General features: G+C 42.1%; 1 protein-coding gene across 1 annotated transcript in view; it reads left to right on the top strand.

Moving 5' to 3' along the window:
• Nucleotides 1-656: 656 nt before the first annotated feature.
• Nucleotides 657-18,983, top strand: part of PIK3AP1 (phosphoinositide-3-kinase adaptor protein 1) — a 34,560-nt gene continuing 16,233 nt past the window's right edge. Inside the window, 5 exon segments of the mRNA XM_057375130.1 lie at nucleotides 657-833; nucleotides 835-967; nucleotides 6,588-7,004; nucleotides 17,430-17,578; nucleotides 18,417-18,561. Of these exon segments, the coding sequence (XP_057231113.1) occupies nucleotides 672-833; nucleotides 835-967; nucleotides 6,588-7,004; nucleotides 17,430-17,578; nucleotides 18,417-18,561 (1,006 nt within the window). The 5' untranslated portion in view covers nucleotides 657-671.

Here is an 18,983-nt window from a genome sequence, read left to right as displayed (position 1 = left end):
TGAGTAAAGAAATATTTGGAGGTAACGAGAGTTTGATGAACTTCTAAGATAGAGTTGGTTAGTGGGAAATAGTTGGTTCCTTTCACCTCTGTTCTAACGTTAGTGGTGACACTAAGCTGCATACAGAATGTCCATTGACTGCTTGGGAATGACTGCCTTGACTGGGAGGCCAGATTGTAAGGGGTCTGCTTTAGCTGTGCTGAAGTGCATCAATGAAAGACCTCACTAGTGCAAGTGTTTTTTCTAAGTTTGCAAAGGAATAGGCTGAAAAATTTAGGCAGAATCTGTTGCTTTGTCTTCAGTGACAAAATTAGTAAGCTGAGCCCATCTCTCTGAACAATAGCAATGCCCTTGCACTGCTTATTGCCTCTGTACTCAAACATGAGCATAATCTTATGGAAACTGGTAAATCTCATTTGGAAGACAGCATCTTCTAGATGAAAACACAGAACATCAAACTACTTTATTCTGTAGGCAACAACTTGGCTTCCTTCTAGGAGCTTTGCTCATAAAAGACATGTCAAAACCTAAGTTAGGGATGAGTGTAAAGCAGGTATCGCATGTTCTCTTCCACAACTATTGCTCCAGTTTCTCCAGGACCAAGGATACGGAGTTTCTGTATCACTGTAAGATAGCTCTTCCTCGTCGTAGCGCTGTTTCCTCGGCCACCTATGGACTATGTGATTGGAGCCAGCTGGGAAAGGCAGTTTCCCTCCTCGGGGAAGAGCCCTGCCGAGTACCGGGAAGGCGAGGCACGGCCGGGCAGGAGCAGCCCCGTTCCCGGCTCTGCAGGGGGCGCCGCGGGCGGGAGGCGGGGCCGGGAGGAGTCCGGTGTCCGGTGCCGTGTCCTGTGCCGTGCCGGGGGCGAGAGAGCGGCYGCGGGGGGATGCACCGCGTTGCTGCATCGGCGATGTGAGGGAAGGGGAGCGGCCCCTTCCCCGCCAGCCCCGGACCATGGCGGCCCCCGGTAGGTGCAGTGGCTGTAGTCCCGGGGGAGCCGGGGGAAGTGGCSGGGCTTCTCCGGCGGGTCGTGCTGCGCGGCGGGGGCGGGGTGCTCTGCCCGCTCTCTGTCCCGCTGTACTCCGGCGGGCCGGGGCTCTCCGCAGCTGTGCCCCCGCGCCGAGCSGAGCGGAGCGGAGCCCTGCCCGCTCCCCCTGCGGGGCGGTGGGAAGGGGGGTCCACTCCCCGAGTTTAGGGGACCTCGGGGCTCTTCAKAGCGACAGTGCCTACTTTGTTCGTAGCCGGGCTCCAGTGCTTTCTAGTTTGCCTTGCTTTGCTTGGCTTGAGCTCGGGGCAGGTGCTCGCAGAGCTCTCCTGCGTCTTAAATGCACTTCGGCATGGCACATCAGCGAGCTCTGAGAGAGGGTGTTCTGTAATCTGTCCTGGTCCCCCGTTACCACGTGCATGTTCTTCTGTGATGTTTTATACAGAAGTCAGTTCTTCCTACATACGTCTTTATCGTTCAGCACCAGCTCCTTTTGGGGTATGACTTGGTCCCCATTTGCCACGGTGGCAGCGGATCACAGGCTGAGGTAGTAATTGCTAATGCCGTAATTGATAATGTTTTAGATAACATATGTGCAGGTAACACTACCTAGGATAGAGCTGCAAACTCAAGGAGGAGAGGGGTTTAGCCTGTATTGTGTAAGTCTTGCTAATGCCCAGTTTGCAAGTTCCTCTCTTTGCAGGGAAGTGTATGCGTTTTATCTAAAAAAGGAAAAACGTGCAATTCTCAGGGTGTGAAGTAACATTTGCGTTTTATTGACGCGTATCTCCTTGTGATGTAAAAATAAGCTAAACGGAGGCCTCAGGAGGCTTGTGGGCAAAACTACTTTTATCCTTATAAACAGAAGGTGATTTCACAGAGACTCGTAAAAATAGAACAACTTTAGATTAACTTATCATAATGCAAATCTCTTGTTCCTCTCAGTGAAGTTTGGTTTGCAGAAATTTTATCCACTTTGATTCTGCTATTTCCTCTTACTTGTTTGCAGCATTTTGTTTAAAGTGAAGGTTTTTTATTCCAGCGGTAAGAAGTCTCACTGAGATGTTAGTAATTATTGCATGTGATCACTATTACTTTGCRTTCCATATATGCAAAGAATGCATTTATTTCATCATACAACACTTAAATACACACACTTCAGATACTGAAATGTGGAAGGCGCTGGGGACTTCTTAATGGCCCTCCMGCAGTTTCTATCACCTCTTGGAAGTGCTTTGCCTTTTAAGAATTGGATTGTTAAGACACTTTGAGTTGGGTTTCCTTTAAGCCACAGGCAATTGTCTTTCATGAAGAGTGAATTCCCATTTATCAAGGATTCTTATTTTGGACTGCAATATTTGCATGTTCTCCATACACACTCCAAACCACACTTCAACAGGTTATATAATGCCTTTCTTATGTAGTCAGAATTAGAGGTGGGTTTTTTTCTAGCAGATGAACATAGATTGATTGCCACTGCATATGTTCAACTGAATTGAAGTAAAGGATTTAGTCTCAGTTTTTTACCTGGTCTGTGGACTATGAGAAGTCATGATCTACTGAAAAGAGGTATGTGAAGGATGGCACACAAAAGCTGTGTATTACTRTCAGCCCTGAATATTCTTTATGGGACCCACAAGTACACTGGAAAATTTTATGATCTGTAAATTGAAAAAAGGTCAAACCTTTTGGTTTATGGAATGAAATAATAGATAACAACAGTTGATATTGTAAGATATAGTCTAACTCAGAGCTGATACACCAGCCTCACACTATCCATTAGCTATTTCAGTGGTAATCAGAGCCTTATGATACGGCTATAAACCGCTACCCCATGTTTGCTCTGAACTTAAAGATCAYCACCTTACTATTCACAGACATAGTTTGCTGTTCAAAAAGGGACTGTGAAGGCATGACACAGTCATTCATGCTTCTCTTGCCATGGACTTCTGTGATTTTTACTGAATTTTGTCATCCTTTTCCATTTTGTGTGCAGTTTGTAAGCTGGGGAAAGCTTTGTATCATATTGTTCATTCTGTTTAATCTGTGGGGCTTACACTTCAGTTGTAGGTGCCTCTTAGGCATTTCTGCAGTGCTGGTTTGTAATCTCATCAGTCTGTTATCATTGCTGTATAATGAAGTGTGCATCTAAACACTGAAGAGGCAGCTCCAGCTGGAAAGGAGTCCAAAGATTATGGTTTGTCATTGCAAACTGCAACAGAACTGCACCTTCATGATTCTCTGTGAAATAAATAAACATACCYTGCAGTATTGTTAATAGTGATGACATTTTATAAACAGATGCAAACATATTTTTAATACTTAAGCTACTTTAATATTTATAAGCATAGGAATCCAGTAACAAGGTATTGTTAAAATTTAAACTAGATCACACTTGAGAGTATGAAAAATAGACATGTGCCAGCCAACCATTTTTCTTCATGTTGCTATTGTATGTGGTGTTCATATATTTCTTCCTTTAATTGAAGGCATCCTTATGTTTATTTTTCCAAAACCAGCCTGTCAAAAGCATTGTCAAAGCATCCATCTAAGGTCAGAGTTTAAGGAAATAAAATGTTTGKTGTTCACCAAAGGATTTCCATATATGTGTACAATAGGCAAAATATATTTTGTGTTTTGGACTGTGCTCTGTGAGTTTGTCTGATGTGTGAAGAATTGTGAAAAGCCTCCCTGAAAGGTAGTGTGTTCTCCATTTATTACACTATTCCCTGTGGATTGGACAGTACTTGGTGCTGCAAAGGGAGCTATTTGGTTAGATAAATAACAGCATGATCTGGGAAGGAGTGTTCTGTGTCATCCTTCATTTAAAAGAAAATGTTGCAATTGAAGTTATTTCTAGGTTTTTGGGGTTTTTTGAAACAGTCCCAATGCTGACTTAAGCTTATTTAGCTCTGCAAGACCCACTTCCGAWATTTTTGCTTATGAACATAGAGCATTAATTTGGCTCTGTAAGTGGAGTCAGTAATTTTATTTCTCAGTTCTCCTTTTAGGAGCATTGTTCCTCTGTTGTATATGTGTAAAAGGCCGTAGGAGCTGTAGGAAGGCCTGAGAAGAGCTGGCACAGCTCTGTGCTCTTGTGGAGCAGTGCTAGCTAGGAGATCAATACCTTTTGTAAACACTAGGTGAAGTTCCTTCCTGCTGGATGCAAAGGTTGCACTGCTCTGGCAGGGAACTTGCAGTGAGTATGTCGAGTTTGCATCCTTCATCTGCTTACAAGAGAAGGGAGGGATTCTTGCGTTCTTAGTGCCCTTGCAGTTCAATGCATGTTTAAAGTCAATGGCTCCTCCACCGTATCTCCAAGCACAGATGCTTCCTTTCATTTGAAAGACTGGAGAAAGGCCTGTTGGCTCACAGGTTTAATTGTGGAAGCTGTGTGCTTCTTAAAAATGATAGATAGGATTAGGTGTTCCATTTTACAGAATGTTAAAATGCCCAGGAGGCCACTACTGATTTTCTCAGGCTGGAGGTGGGGCTTCTGCTGGAGGGCACCAGGGTAGGGCTTGAGGAGCTTTGAGCACACTTCAGACAGTTGTTGCATGGTTGTCCCATCTGTTGAGGTCGGGCTCAGCTGGCCAAGTGCAGTGCGTGGGCTCCATTCTCAGCAGACAGTTGTGCTGTCCTTTCCCACTGTACTGCATGTAAATCAGCACAGGGCAGTGGAAGCAGAAGTCTGTGGTGCATCTCCCTTTCTAGAATAAAACTTGAATTCTGTTTGGTTTTCCTGTTTTTGCTCACGTGATTCTGTTGTCTTTGCCAGGTGGTGCTCAGCCACCSTCAGTGATATTTTGGCAATAGTCATGGGCTCACTGGTATGAAAGCCATCTTTTTTCTTAGCACTGCACTTTTAGCTTAAAGGTTTCAAGGTTTTGAGTTCTGAGGTCTCTGCTTTATGTTTTTGCTGGATCCTCTCCTTTGGGAACCCTGTATCCTACATTTGGGGTTCAGGAGCTGTATTTACTTCCAAAATGCAGCTGTCCTAGTGAATACATCAGCCCTGCACAGTCTTTCTCCATAGCTGGGATATCATCCTTTCACTGCTAGAGATTTCTTTGTTTATGTGGGTAACTATGACATTACTGGTCAAGCACAGAGCACATCTTCTTTACTTCTCAACTTTATCATTTCTGCTGAACTACAGTTTAAAACTGCTAATTGTGTAGTTTAGGGCTGGAGTCCCTCAGCCTAGATATTGTTTCAGCCTTAATTTCTTAATGAAGGTTGTGGGGAAGGTGGTAGAATGAAGTCTTGAGAGTCTGTGTAATTTTGGTTGAATTTTTCTAAAGTGACTGCAATCATCTCATCTTCAGTTCTGGTAAATTCGCTCAGCAGACCCTCTTTTTTTGAWGCCAGATTTTAAGTGTTGCCCTCTGCTTTAATTGGAAAAACCTGCTTTTGCTTGCTTCATGATGGACATAGATTGAAAATGTTGACACTTCTAAAGAGTCAAACTGGAATTAGAAGAAGACAATTTCTTAACAAGATTTGAAATGTTCACCTCTGAAATTTACCATGGGGCTGAGTTGTAAACCTCAGTTTTGGGTAAATTTCTTGACAAGTAATTGGGAAAATTAAATTACACTTAAAAAGTTATCTTCAGATTGGTGGGTGAGCACTGCATCATGTCATATTGTTCAATTTGCATCTGCTCTTCTTAGCAAGCTGTTAACAGTTTTAAGTGCTTTCATTCCAGAGCACAGAAATGCTKGAGTCTGTAGGTAGAAGCTATCTCTAGAGAATTATGGAAGATGTGAGCTCTGGTGAGTGTATTTTGGGCTGTGTTATGGCCACCACTATTGTATTAGTTCTTTCCCTCTGAAGAGAAGCTTTATCATTCCAGAATTGTTGGGAAAACTTTCTATGACAGTTTTGAGGAAGGGCTCTAACACAGCCTTGTGAAATGTCTGAAACYTGAATGATAAAGTGGCTGTGCTGTGAGCATTGGGGCTGATGGTCCCTTAGTTGCATGCATACTTTGCAGGCAGTGTGCTTTCTGCTGCAATGAGAGTAAATATCTAACACCACGGGGCCCTRTTGACTTCCTGTAAGCATTGTGTGGCCTCCTTTAAATAAAGGACTTCGTTAGGTGTGCTGTTTGGTGTATGCTTCACTTGGACATGTTGTGATTTGCAGTGGTATTGCAGAGACCCTATAATTGCCTAAAATGATTTTAACTTTACATGTGAAGGTGAATTCCCCTTTTCAAGCTAGTTTGTTTTGAATGTCTGGTTTTTGTGGGGTTTTTTTTCCCTATCAGAATGTTTTAAATCAGTACATCTCTATGTGTAGTTTGTTTCACTTGAAACTGCATAGGAAATGCTCTCTATAGGAGGTTTTTTTGAGGATGAAAAAGCTACTTAAATTTAGTGTAGTAGATGCAAGTAGGAGTTCATCCACCCTTAGAACTGTTTTTTGTGGCTGTGGACACCTCACTTTGGATAGAACTACYGTTCCTTTGAAATCCTTTGTAGTTTTTGACAGGAATTACAGTGACAGTGCTGTGAGTTTCTTCATTGCAAAGCTGTGGCTCAGTTCATAGTCTGAATTTARTTCTTTTTCCTGTGATTATCTTGCACCTGTACAGGAACCCCTGGAGAATATGATGTGCTGATTGTGTACGCAAGTGACGCCACTGAATGGTGTCAGTACCTCCAGAACCTCTTCCTCTTTGCTCGGCACATTCGAAAGCATCGGATTCTGAGCTACCAGCTGGAAGACAGCTCTGCTATCTCCCACCGGGAGCTGGACCTGTTCAGCAGAAGTCGGAGTATCATCCTTTTGCTTTCTGCTGAGCTGGTGCAGAGTTTTTATGTCCCTCACATCCTGCAGAGCCTTCAGGAAGCGTTATGGCCCCCGTGCAAAATAGTCAAGCTGTTCTGTGGTGTTACGGACTGTGATGATTATTTGACCTTTTTCAAGGATTGGTCTCAGTGGCAAGAACTCACAAATGAAGATGAGCCTGATGCTTACCTTGCAGCTGTCAAGAAGGCTATTTCAGAAGGTAAGACCRTAGGCATGGTGTTGTGCTTTCTGGTCAGGGGTTGGAGGAGGGAGATGCATGATACAGTTTATTCTTATTTTGATGCTGATAATGTGCTTTACATAAAGAGAAAACTAAAGCTAATCGTCCAAACCTTGTAAACTWGGAAGTTACGCAAGCAGATCTTTCTGTGTCTGGTCAGTTGGTCCCTAATCAGGATAGATCACCACAGAGAACTTCTGAATTTGAGGTTGTCTTGGGTCCCTGGTTTTGAAAGAAAATTGAAAATAAAAGCTTTTTGTACTTAAAGTTCTGCCTATGAATATTGTAGTCTGCAATTGACCCCAATCAATGGAAAATTGCCTTTTGAAAATTTTGTTTAAGGGAAGGAATTATCTTTTCCTTCCATCTTGTTTCTGTCATACCAGAACCCAAATATGGTCTAATATGTGTTCTCTAGCACTGGGCCTAAAATCAGAAATGTAACCGTAGTGGCAAGAGATCAGTTTGTAACATATGATGGGAAAGCAGAGATTAATTAAMGATTTGCAGTGATGGCCTTAAAAATAACCCAACCAGTATGAAAGTGATCACCTTGTAACTAGTGCAGAGGGCTTACTAGCAGAGAGGTATTAACAGCTGGAGACTACCCATGCCCAGGRTATGGAGTTGTAAATGATTCTGGACTGTCCTAAAGCCTAGAGTACTGTAGAATTTCTTTCTCATAGTTTCTTTTGGAATGAAGGGGGAGAGCTCTGGGCAGTCATGCTCATCCAGGTATTTTCATGATATTGCCAYAGGTAGGGTTATAGTATTCTCTGTCAGCCTCAGCAAGACTGGAATCCTACGGCTGCATCTTGGCTTAATGTTCRTCTCTTTTTTGTGGCATAAATGAGGTGGTATGTGTAGTGTTGTGTACATAAAGATGCCTTGTGCCAGGATAACAGCTGTAATAATCACAATGACAAATTTATCACAATAAAAATAAATTTTGAAAGTAGTGATCTTGGCCAAAATGGTTTCCCTGAAAAAAGATGATGTAGAGATTATGTTGAAGATGTCATTCTCAGGTAACCAGGTCACAAAAGATATTTCTTAGTACCTTTTAAAAATCTGCATAAGCTGAAGTTTGCATCTCCCTTTCACATACCTCTAACATGTCTTGTTTTCCCAATGCTAAAGCTTAACCYGACCTAGAGTGGCTCCTTTGTTTTCAGTCTGGAAGAAGACAGAAAAGAGTGTCTGAACTTTTACACTCCGAAAAATAAAACTGAATGGAGATTAATTTATCCTTTCTGACTCTTTCTGTCAAAAGCAAAATTTAGTTACTGTTTTCCTCCAAACTTCAGTCAAGAAAACAACCAGTATTTTATTGATTTTAAATATGCTGTTCAGACWTGAGGAGGTTTAAACATCTCACTGGATTATTAGTGTTAATGGTGTTACTAAACATATCCAAGGGCTGTTAGTTATTTTAGGCCAAACAAGGAGTAGGTTCTAATGTAGTTGAAGAGTGTGTGAGAATCCAAAGGGATGTTGATTCTGAAGTCTTTTCCCAGAGCCATTTCTTGCCAGTCTTKCTGCATTCTGAGCAGCAAGTTAGTGGGCTGTCTGGGTTTTTAGTTGGCTGGCTGCCAGTCATCCATGGCAAAACTTCTTAGGGTCAGGCTCTAGGCTGTAGACTTATCATGGTTGGATTTATTGTCCTTCTCCATCTGTGCTGCAAGTTRGCATGTGCTGAAACAAATTATGCTTTGGCTTTGTGTAGATAGGGTTTTGAAAGGGAGATTGTGTTCTGGGTTTTTGTTGCTTTTTCTATATAACAAAKAAATCAGCTTATTTTCTGTTATCTCACTTTAATACGCATACATTCATCTCAAACTGACTCTAGCCTATCCAGAAAATATTTGATGGAGAGAAAAAATGAGATAAAACCAAACAACATGCTGTAACATGTTCCAGATTGGTACACAAAGATTGAAAATTTCTGGACTTGTGTTARTGTTACACAAATCATAGCTGATATGGCTGTCACCTGCATGCTATGCCAGGTTTTTGGTTTGTGCACATCAGAACAGTTGCAAAGGTGAGCCATTTGCTGTTGCTCTGACTCTTGTGAAGGAAGAACCTATTTGAAATGGGCTGCTTTCATGGACAAAGTATTAGGATGAAACTATCAGATCTTACTGTGTGGGGAAAAAGATGACTCTGAGACCTCTTCCATTGTGTGATTTTACAGGCCAGGTTTTGTGAATGGCCTCAAATGCAAATGTTCTGATATTTCCTCTGAAGAGCGGACAGTCCCAGGTGTACATAGTTCCTTTTTGGGGTGAAACTGTGAAAACTTTCTTCTTGATTGGTTAAAAATAATCTGTCTTATAGCTTGGTTGCAGTATGAGTGCCTTAAAGTAAGAGTGTTTGTGATAGCAGACCTCTCCCACAGAGAAACATAGCCTCTGCTCTGATCCTAGTTAAGTCACAGCAGTCTGAATTTTTCCTAAGTAAGGTGGCCTTTAATTCTTRCAGCACTTAACAGAGAAAGTTCATKACCATATTTGAAGTTGTTTGGGTCCCGGTGTCTTTCTCTGGGAAGTATTTCTCCACACTGAAAAACTAGGCCTGATGCTAACATGACTCAGCTTCAACTTTCTAATTGCTGAATTCTGAATTAGTGAGACATACRGTGCAGGACCCACTGATGGCAAATTCTTCCCCAGAGGCTGCACACTGGCCCTGTGCAGGCTGTGCTGTTGCCTCTAGCACAGCTGTTGGCTGTGGTTTGTTTAGGGCATCATGGGAGCATGACGCCCTCAGATATCACATGCTGAAACCAATTTTAATTTTTATTAGTTTAGCATGAATTCAGAAATGAGGAAACACTCATCTAGCCTTCTTGAAAATGGTGTGCTGATCTTGAATCTTGCTCTCTTGTAGATGGGGTATTTTTACTTCTAAAGTTTCTCAATTCTGACAGATTGCATGAAGATTTCCGTTTGCAGGTACTCCTATTATCTGTAGGAAAGTTTTTCAGACTATGCAACAACTGTGCTAAGGACATGGAAATCATAGAATTATTAAGGTTGGAAAAGATCTTCAAGATGGAGTCCAACTACTAACCTAACACTGCTTAGTCTACCACTAAACCATGTCCTTCACTACCACATCTACATAATTTTTTGAACAGTTCCAGGGATGGTGATCCCACCACTTCCCTGGGCAGCCTGTCCTGATGCTTGATTACCGTTTCAGTGAATAAATTTTTCATGGTGTCCAATCTAAACCTGCCCTGAAGCAACTTGTCCTATTGCTTGTAGCCTGGGGGAAGGGATGAGTGTACAGCCTCCCCTTAAGTAGTTGTAGAGAGCAGTAAGTTCCCCCCTGAGCCTCCTTTTCTCTAGACTAAACAATCTTGCTCAGGATGTCTCTGTACATACAGTCTCAGGTCCAGAAGGGTGCAGTGACCAGCCTGATAACTTAATCCTTCTTGTCTGGCTTGTGATAGCTCTGCTGTGTGCCTTGAGTGGCTGCAAGACTGAGCCACACAGAGTTAGTGACCTTTCTTTTCCTCCTGTGTTCTCAAAGCTCAGTTGACATTACAAGCTCCAGTTTATTTCAGTCCTTACCTATGTTGTTTTGAAACATTTCAAATTTTCCACTTTAAAATATGGTATTTCCAAAGTGTTTACTAATTAATCCGTGGCTTTGAGCTTTCTGGGGTATGGGTATCCAACCCATCTCTTGTGGGTAAAAACACAGGGAAGTCCACAGCTGCCTGAGATGGCTAAGGTGGCAACTGAATGTGATGGCAGCTGTGAACTGTCCTGCTGAAGAACAAGTGCAGCCTTGGCTGAGCAGAGCTGTTGTGCACTGGGACAAGAATGAAAGATGAGTACCAACAAACCTTTTGTATAATAAATGGGTCAGAAGTCTGTGTRAGGAATTGTACAGTGAAGATGGAGGGTAGAGGGCTGTTAGAAGGAAGATGAGAATTTTTTTTGTGCTCTGTAGATCTGGAAGAGCAGAAATGTTACTCCACCTACTGAGGGGCTCATTGAGAGATGCCAGAGACCAAGGCAGTAAGCTTTTTTGAGAGGGAAATAGTGTAAGAAGAACCACATAACCTGTAATGGGAAATTCCCTTCAACTTTATGTTTCTGTAATTATTTGATTGCTTACTTTTACTAATAGCTACCATTTAGGGCTAGAGACCTAAATTCACAATGTATTTTTAAGTTTGGCAGGAGCTGCCATGTGGTGTTTACTTCTGGGTCTCAGTGTTTTGTGGAGGAATTACATCCAACATTTACTTCTGCCAGCTTAGTGGAGTGGCCTTGAAGACATGAAATATTGGCATGCAGTTCTCTCTCCCTCCTCTTTGAAGGGGTAAAATTAAGTGAAATCTTAAAACTGTATTTTTTTCTGTTCTGCTGTGGAAACCAAAGACAAGGTTCYTTGACCCTGCTCATTGAAGGGGAGCAGGTGAGGTATTAGTCAGCCCTCTGGGTGCACATGAGAGCCCTCTTTGTTATATGGGAGCTTGGCAGCCTGGCTGGTTCTCACTGCCTGTCAAGGGGAGGAAACTGTGACGCTCTTCCACAGGAGTTCAGGTTGAGAGAMCGTGCTGGTAGCATGCCTCTTCATGCAGGGTATGTGTGTATGTGACCACCACAGTTACTGATGCTGGAAACTCAGAGACTTCAGAGAGCTGGTTAAAGCAATCAGAGAAATCTTAACTAAGCCCCCAAGTGATACTGAGAGTTCTCTGAGACAAATGCATGGATGTTCTTATCCATCTGTAGCATATGGGATCAAGCAGTTACAATAGTCTTACCACCTGCAGGATGGATGAATTGTTTGTCATCAAGGTATTTCATAAAGTCCCAGTTCATTTTCACAAAAAGCAATACTTGATGGGTTGTCTTTCATGACAGTATAAAATTCAAGCAGTGCTTTTTTGTCCAGCGTAGGTGCACACTGGTTTTCCAGAGACAATGAAAGGATAGCCCAGAAATAGAAAAGGACAGAAACTGTTGTGGTTAAGAAGCTTCAGATTATAATAGTCTTTATGCACCTTGCAAATACTAATAGTTTTTCTCTGTGKCTTGTGGTTCTGACAAGCTCCACACAGGTTGCATTATGGTAATGTCTAAGACTAATTCTAGGTATCTGCTAATRAGAACTGCAAGGCTTTAAGACACTTGCTTAAAGTAAGAGCCCAGTAGCCATCACCGATCACATTCTAGGCTGGAACAGCTGAAGTAATTTCTGAAAAATCTTGGCAGAAGTATGTCTTCAAGCCAATGATGCTTTACAGAGCAGATCTGAAGAGATGTGTGGAACAGACCTTTCTTGTGTACTTGGACAGTTGTTTTGCTTCCAGGATTGCATTTTGGAAGATTTTCCTGGCTATTATTACTTCAGAAAACTTTTGATCTGTTTTTCAAAAGTGACTTGAGAATAACAATGAATCTTGAGTTTCCCAGGGGTGAATTTCATCAATGGCATAGCCTGACCTTAGCATGTAGTGCTGCAAAAGAGCATCTGCCTCATCTGGCGTGGCATTGGACTGCAAGGGYGGTATTCCAAGAGAGATTATTTGAAGGAGAGGAGGGCATGACTGCCCTTTCATTGGTCTTAAATCTATTGGAGCCACATTTTCAGTCCAGCAGTGATCTCCTGGTGGGATGTTTCCAAAACAGCTGCCCAGCTCTCTGAAATGGAGTTCCAGCTTTGCAGGCTTTTATGGAGCCTGTCTTCTGTCATGCGAAGGTTACACTTGTGCTTAAATTGGAGTAAGGAGGTACTGCAAGAGGAGMTAATGAATCAGCAAGGTGAATGTTCATGTTTTGTACCTGTGGCTTCTCAGGAAGACTTGAATCAGTGATGAATATAATACAGTTCTTGGCACTTTTGAAAGTCATAAGGCATGTATATGCCTTGTCAGTCAGTATGTGTTATTTCTTTCTGACAGAAGTAGTGGAAGTGAACTATTCCAGCCTCTCTTGCTTGAGATTTTGGTCACGTACACATTGTTTGTTGTCTGGGTGGCCAGAATGCTGCTTCTTCCTCAGTTTTTCCTGTCTCTATCCTGTTTATGTGCACCCAGTGAGGTCTTTCGGTTTACACACTTGATCCAGTCACAAATTGTCCACCAGGCCTGCAAGACCCTCAGCGAAACTTGACCTAGTAAAATACACCTTATTTCCTTGTTGGAGGATGAGGAATAGTTTATTGCAGATATGACTGTGTTCATTTTAGAATTGAAAATCTGCAGCTATACTCTCATCTCTACTTTTAGATGAGCTGCTTGGGGTGAGTTTGGAGAGATGTCCCATACTTTTTGTTCTGTATGGACAACTTTACAAAGTCTTACATTTTCCTGTGTTTTTTCTTCTCACTTTCTGYTTTTCTGCGTGCTTCTCTCCACTCAGTTGAAAGGGGAAATGCTGCTTCAGTATAACACAATTCTGAGGGCTTATCACAAGATGTTTCTCTGATGAGTGTTTATCTCATTGGTAAAGCAGGGGTTCTGATGTTAGCATGATGGAAGATAACTTCCCCTGACTGCATGTCAGTACTTTGTCTGCTTCTTACAAATATAGTTGGGAGTTGCTCTGGGAGGCTTAATGTCCATGYTAGCATTTGGGAAAGGATCCYGATCAGTCACMTAAAAGCAGGAGCTCTCTTTGAGGGTCTTCCCTCTTGCTCTGGGCACGGTGAGGTGRAAGTCTGAGGTCTCATGAAAGCTAATTGTCTGAACTGGTTGATGGACAGAATGGGGGTGTTTACAGATGCCAGTGAGGGGCTGGTCTGCACATACAGAACCTCTAGAGACAAGCTGTTGCCAGTTGTGCCGTTTGCATTAATGTCTGGGTGGCAGAGGGCTCTGGACAGACTGCTGACTTCTTCCAAGCATTCACATGTGCTGTGGTGTGAGGGCTGACTTGTGAGAAACCACAGCTGTCGGCTCCATGCCGATAGCCTGCCAGCTTTGCCAGGAGGAAATGGATGACAGGGCGAGCTGTGTGTGCTCTACGGCAGCAGGTCAAAATAACTGGTTGCTTCACAGGAATTTCTTAAAGCTGCTAAAGGSCTCTTGAAGCACCTGTCTGTGCCTGTATTTTCTCTGGGCATTTCCCTGGGTGAGTTTCTGCAGGGCAGCTGTGCAGGGAACCCAGCAGAGCAGGCAAGAAGGGTGTCGGCTGCTCTCTGCAACCCAACCACCRATGCGTCCCAGAGGGGGGCATGTTCTTCAAGGGGAAATGTGGTTGCGTTTCTTGGACCGCATCTCCTCCCCTTGCTGCTATTTTCACAAGTATTTCACAGACTGTCAAGTGAGGCCTAAGGTAGCCTCWGTTTAAGGGGGAACAGAAGGGGAGAGCTGTTTATAACCATGAGCTGTTGACCTGCAGCACCTGCTCATGGAGAAACTTAATTCAGATATTCACATAATTTTAATGAGTCTGTTGATCTCCTCTAGCCTGGGTATCACTGTAGTGTTATAACTGCTGAATCCATATATGCAAATGGGTTGTCATTACGCAGGTATCTGAGTGAGTGGGAAGCCTGATCTAAAAATTCTTTAGAGCATTGATGTTATCAAATGTAATGGAATGGTTTCCTTTTCCAATGCTTGCATGTTCATGAGCCTGTCACTACCACATGATTGGAACTTGTAAGATGATTCATAGCATCACATCACTGCTTGTGTGGGAATTTGGTGCTTTGCAATTTCAGTATTTTCTGAATGAAAAAACAGATGAATAATTCATGCCCGAAACTCTGAGTGCCTRTTCCATCAGCTGTTAATCCAATTACTGATTAACATTGCTCGCTTCTTCCTGTATTAGCTAACAGCTCTGTGTTCACATGACCTTCGGGCAATCAACTCTRTTACAAGAATGCAGAAGTGCARTGCCAGACCTTCTTAAAAGCACTARTTRTTCTTTATTTGCTAAATTGTTTCTAGTATCAAATAACACTGTTAAAGCAGACTGGGGGCCTTGTTCTTTCCTTGCTCCCCCTTACCCTTGCTTACTGTGAATGTTGCAGCTGAGATACACGGTTTTTCTTTGATTTTTCTGTGACAAGGACCGCATATTGGCCAGGTGAGGTAAAAATTACTGCACTAATGGTTCCAAATTGTGTTGGGGATGATGCCTTGAGGATGCTGGCAAGTGCCCATTTGTGCGTATGTTGCAGAAACATAAATGTGGTGCAGTGTTTTGGTCATCATTGGCTCTCTCATCTGCTGTAAGCTTTGTCTTTCTGATTTAGTCATATTGGAAATAACCAACAGACAGAATGCTAGTCTAGTAACAGCTGCCTCTTCCCTCCGAAAGACATGGCATCTTTCTCTGCATGCGCTGAACACCTGATGTGATAGYTATCATATAAGGGAAGGATATGGGACTAGTGCTTTATTTTCTCCTGTATGCAGAGGGCAGCCTGGCACTTCCATGTGGGAGTAGTCCATGTTTCTCTAAGAGAAGGGTTCACAAAATGGGTCTGGTTCTTGCAGCTAATGACTTTAAACAGTATTGGTTGAAATAATGAGTTAGGAATATAATGCCTCAGTTAATTTTCTCTTATACTTAGTAYCACTGTTTGAAAATCCAAAAGGCCACCTTCAGTACAGCCTTCAGCCTTGTGTTAAAGCAGTTGCTTAGTCAAATCTTCAGATTTGGTGCAGTATTAGAATCTGTTTGCTAAATTATATGTATTCTAGGTTGGTTTAAGAAATGTTGATGTTAATGTCTTACTTGAACTTTAGAGCTGCACATGTTTGGTTCTATTCTTTCTACAGCAAACATTAAAGCAGCAGTCTACTTGTACTCATGTGAGTAGGCTTATTTGCCATGTGGAGAGATTCACGTACTATTTGTGAAAAAAAATCAGCCAAATGATTTGTTAAAGTTCTGTGGCTTGAAGGTTGTCACCTGAAAGCAAAGTTGATTTCATGTAATTCCAAAAATCCCATTTAAATGTATAGGAAATGTTAAAAAATAGTGTGTGACATTTCAACTATCCTAAGTTGAAGTTTTTGGTGGTAATAATAATGATAATAATGATGATGATAATGATGATGATGATAATAATAATAATAATATCTGTATTTAAATTCCTGACTGACTTCAAGCTTCAGTTTGAAACTGGGAGGACATGGACACCTAATGGTGGCCCGCTTACAGTAACTTTGGCTCTCTTGATTTCTGGAAAATTAATGTACTCAGAGTTTGGGGGATTCTGAATAAAATCTGAATTCTTGGCAGCTTCACTGTCTAGATGCCACAGGTTAGACAGCACAGTTGGTCACTTAGGTCTCTCTCAATCAGGACTGAGCATTTTAATAGAATATTTCTTACTAATATAAAATAATATTGAAACTTAATTATTAAATTAAATTTAATTGTTAATTTAATAAAATTAGAAGAATATAATATTTCTTACTAATATAAAAACTCTGACAGTCCATTAGATAAAATCTTAGTAAATAATTTATGCTCTGGGGGGAGATGGTGTGAACTGTGTGAATCAAGAAGCAGAAGAAGCAGAAGCTAGCCAAAAAAGTGTCCCATACTAAGTAGGTACAAAACTGTCTTTTTGCCTTTCTCTTGTTGAGAAAACTGTTTCCTGGCAGGGATAGATAATCTGTTTTCATTCTGGCTAGGGTTTTTTTCAGCCAGTGGTATCAATTCAGTTTGTTTGCACTTCCATCAATATCCATGCTGGTTTTGGGGKTGAGAAAATTGTTTTGTACACACATGTTGTAGGCTTACATCTGTTTATTCTACTCTTGATTCTGTTTAGGTAAAGTGCTGTTTCTTTTCAATGCAAAAATTCTAGTACTTTTTAATTTCACTCTTGTGTAGATACTGGAGTTGACAGTTCTTGCTCAGGGAATAGGACCCTTTCAGACTACTGCTTCATGTTTTATTGTTTTGGTGCAATAATGATCTTGGGAGTAGGGGTAAGCAGGATTGAGTGAATGAAAGATGATTCTGAAATGACAGAAAAGTTGTCATTTATTTTACAAAAGTAAGACTAAAGGCTGCTGCCCATCTTAAAGTGTATCCAAGTGCTGCTTGAGTCAGATGAGTTCATATRCCTTTCATTTTTATGCTAGACATTCACATGCTAATTTTCCTGTCTAACACGAGAGGGGACTCTCCAGCTCAGCAAAGAGTGGCATTGTTGTTTGTACCATAAGCATATGCAGTACTGCTTTACTGCTTTTATGTCTGTGAATTTTCCCCTAAAATCCTCTTAAGGGAAAAAAAGAGGAAGCTCTGTAGTTTCCYTTTCTTCAACTAGATCCCCTTTTCTGACCATTACTTTGAGAGGAATAACAAGTTCCACCCCACCRCCTTCCTGGTTGTTTTTCAGGATGGATGTGTGTGATAGGCATTTTCAGCAAAGGGGAGTGATGTATATACTTTATTTTAGACTCGGGCTGTGACTCTGTGACTGATACAGAAACAGAAGACGAGAAGAATCCAGCTGACTCCTGCAGAGGTGCCATGAGTGAAGAACGTGGATCATCCCAGAGYATTGGGGACCATCCAGTGGTGCAGCCCAACCGCATACAATGTGGGGTACTGTATGTCTACTCCTTGGGCTATGTTCTTACTGTGCGCTGGTGCAACTCATTATGCTGCTCTGTAATGGTCAGCTTTACAGGCCTGGGAATTAGTCCTGAGTTCCTTTTCTGTCACCTTCCTTCTCAGCCCCTTGTCCTCAGTATCTCTGTTTCATGGGCTTGGTTCCCTWGGCCCAGGAGTAGCTTGGTAACATGCAGTGCTTAGTGCTGTCTCGGCTGTGGTGTCACTTACTGACTGTGAACCTGTCTCACAGCACCTAAGCCAAAGCAGCTATGTTAGTGAAACCCTCTTTCCTTCCTCCGTTCTGGTGGCAAGTGCATTAAAGTGACTGTAATGAACCAATTACCTCCACAGTCAGGATCTAGTCTAATATGGCAATTCTGGTGCATGCCTTGCAAATGACTCTGAAGAGCTTGGATCATGGCTTCTTACTGAAAACCAGCACTTTTTAGTATAGCATTTCCTCAGGTGGAAAGGGTCTAAGTTTCTTCCTTTTATTTCTGTTTAAAATGTGGCTGTGCTGCTTAAGGAACAAGATGCATATAGTTGAAATGAAATCCTTTCATAAAATCTAGCCTTAATCCATTTGTGAATCTAATAAATCTGGAGTTTTATCAGTTTAATGCCTGTATCTATGCTGGTGGAAGCTGTAACAGAAGCCACCTACCCAAGTTACTGTGTGACTGGAAGATGCTCCTGAAAATGATTCAAAACTGAAAGTGATAGATGGTAATTCATGTGTTAGTTGCAATGAGAACAAAGTCCTAGAAGATGGACATAACTAAGTGTTTTTATGTTCTGAACCTGTGTGTTATAATGCCTTTTGTCTTAGGTGCAGACAACAGTTTATATTATCCTGAAATGTAAACTCGACAGTGAAATGAAAACTGAAGTTGAATTTTCTCCAGAGAATGCATCCTCTGTGCGTGTGCTGGCTGAGATGGAGAATGAGTACACAATCTGTGTGAAGGCTCCAAGTAAGCTGAATTGACCCYTATTCCCCCCACCTTTCCTTCCCCATTGCTTCCTTTCTGTATCAACCTGCATGTCCTGAGAAGTGCCAAAGGGATAAGGGTGAATGTTGCAATGCAGAAAGATTTGAGGCTGGAAAATCTTGAACTTGCATTCTCGCACAGTTTTGTGATGAGGAGCTGAGAGAGACTGCTGCTTGTGGGCTCTGTTTTCCCCTCCGCCACAGTAGGGTTGGAGGGTGGAAATACATTGCTGGGAGTTCTGAGAGCAGATTGCAGCTTGTAGAGCACTTTGAACTTAACTGTGTGTTGTGACCACCACCACATTAGCATTGGCAGGGCTCCAAGAGAGAAGGTAAGTGCCAGTAAATAATTGCATGACTATAACGGCATGTGCTTAATGTGTAATRATCTCTGTGATCAGAGCT

This window comes from Malurus melanocephalus, unplaced genomic scaffold, assembly GCF_030028575.1.
Source record: "Malurus melanocephalus ecotype Western Australia unplaced genomic scaffold, MMel_1.1 scaffold_240, whole genome shotgun sequence".
Lineage (NCBI taxonomy): Eukaryota > Metazoa > Chordata > Aves > Passeriformes > Maluridae > Malurus > Malurus melanocephalus.
The sequence above is the reverse complement of the archived record's forward strand: the minus strand, read 5'-3'. Positions and strand labels throughout refer to the sequence as shown.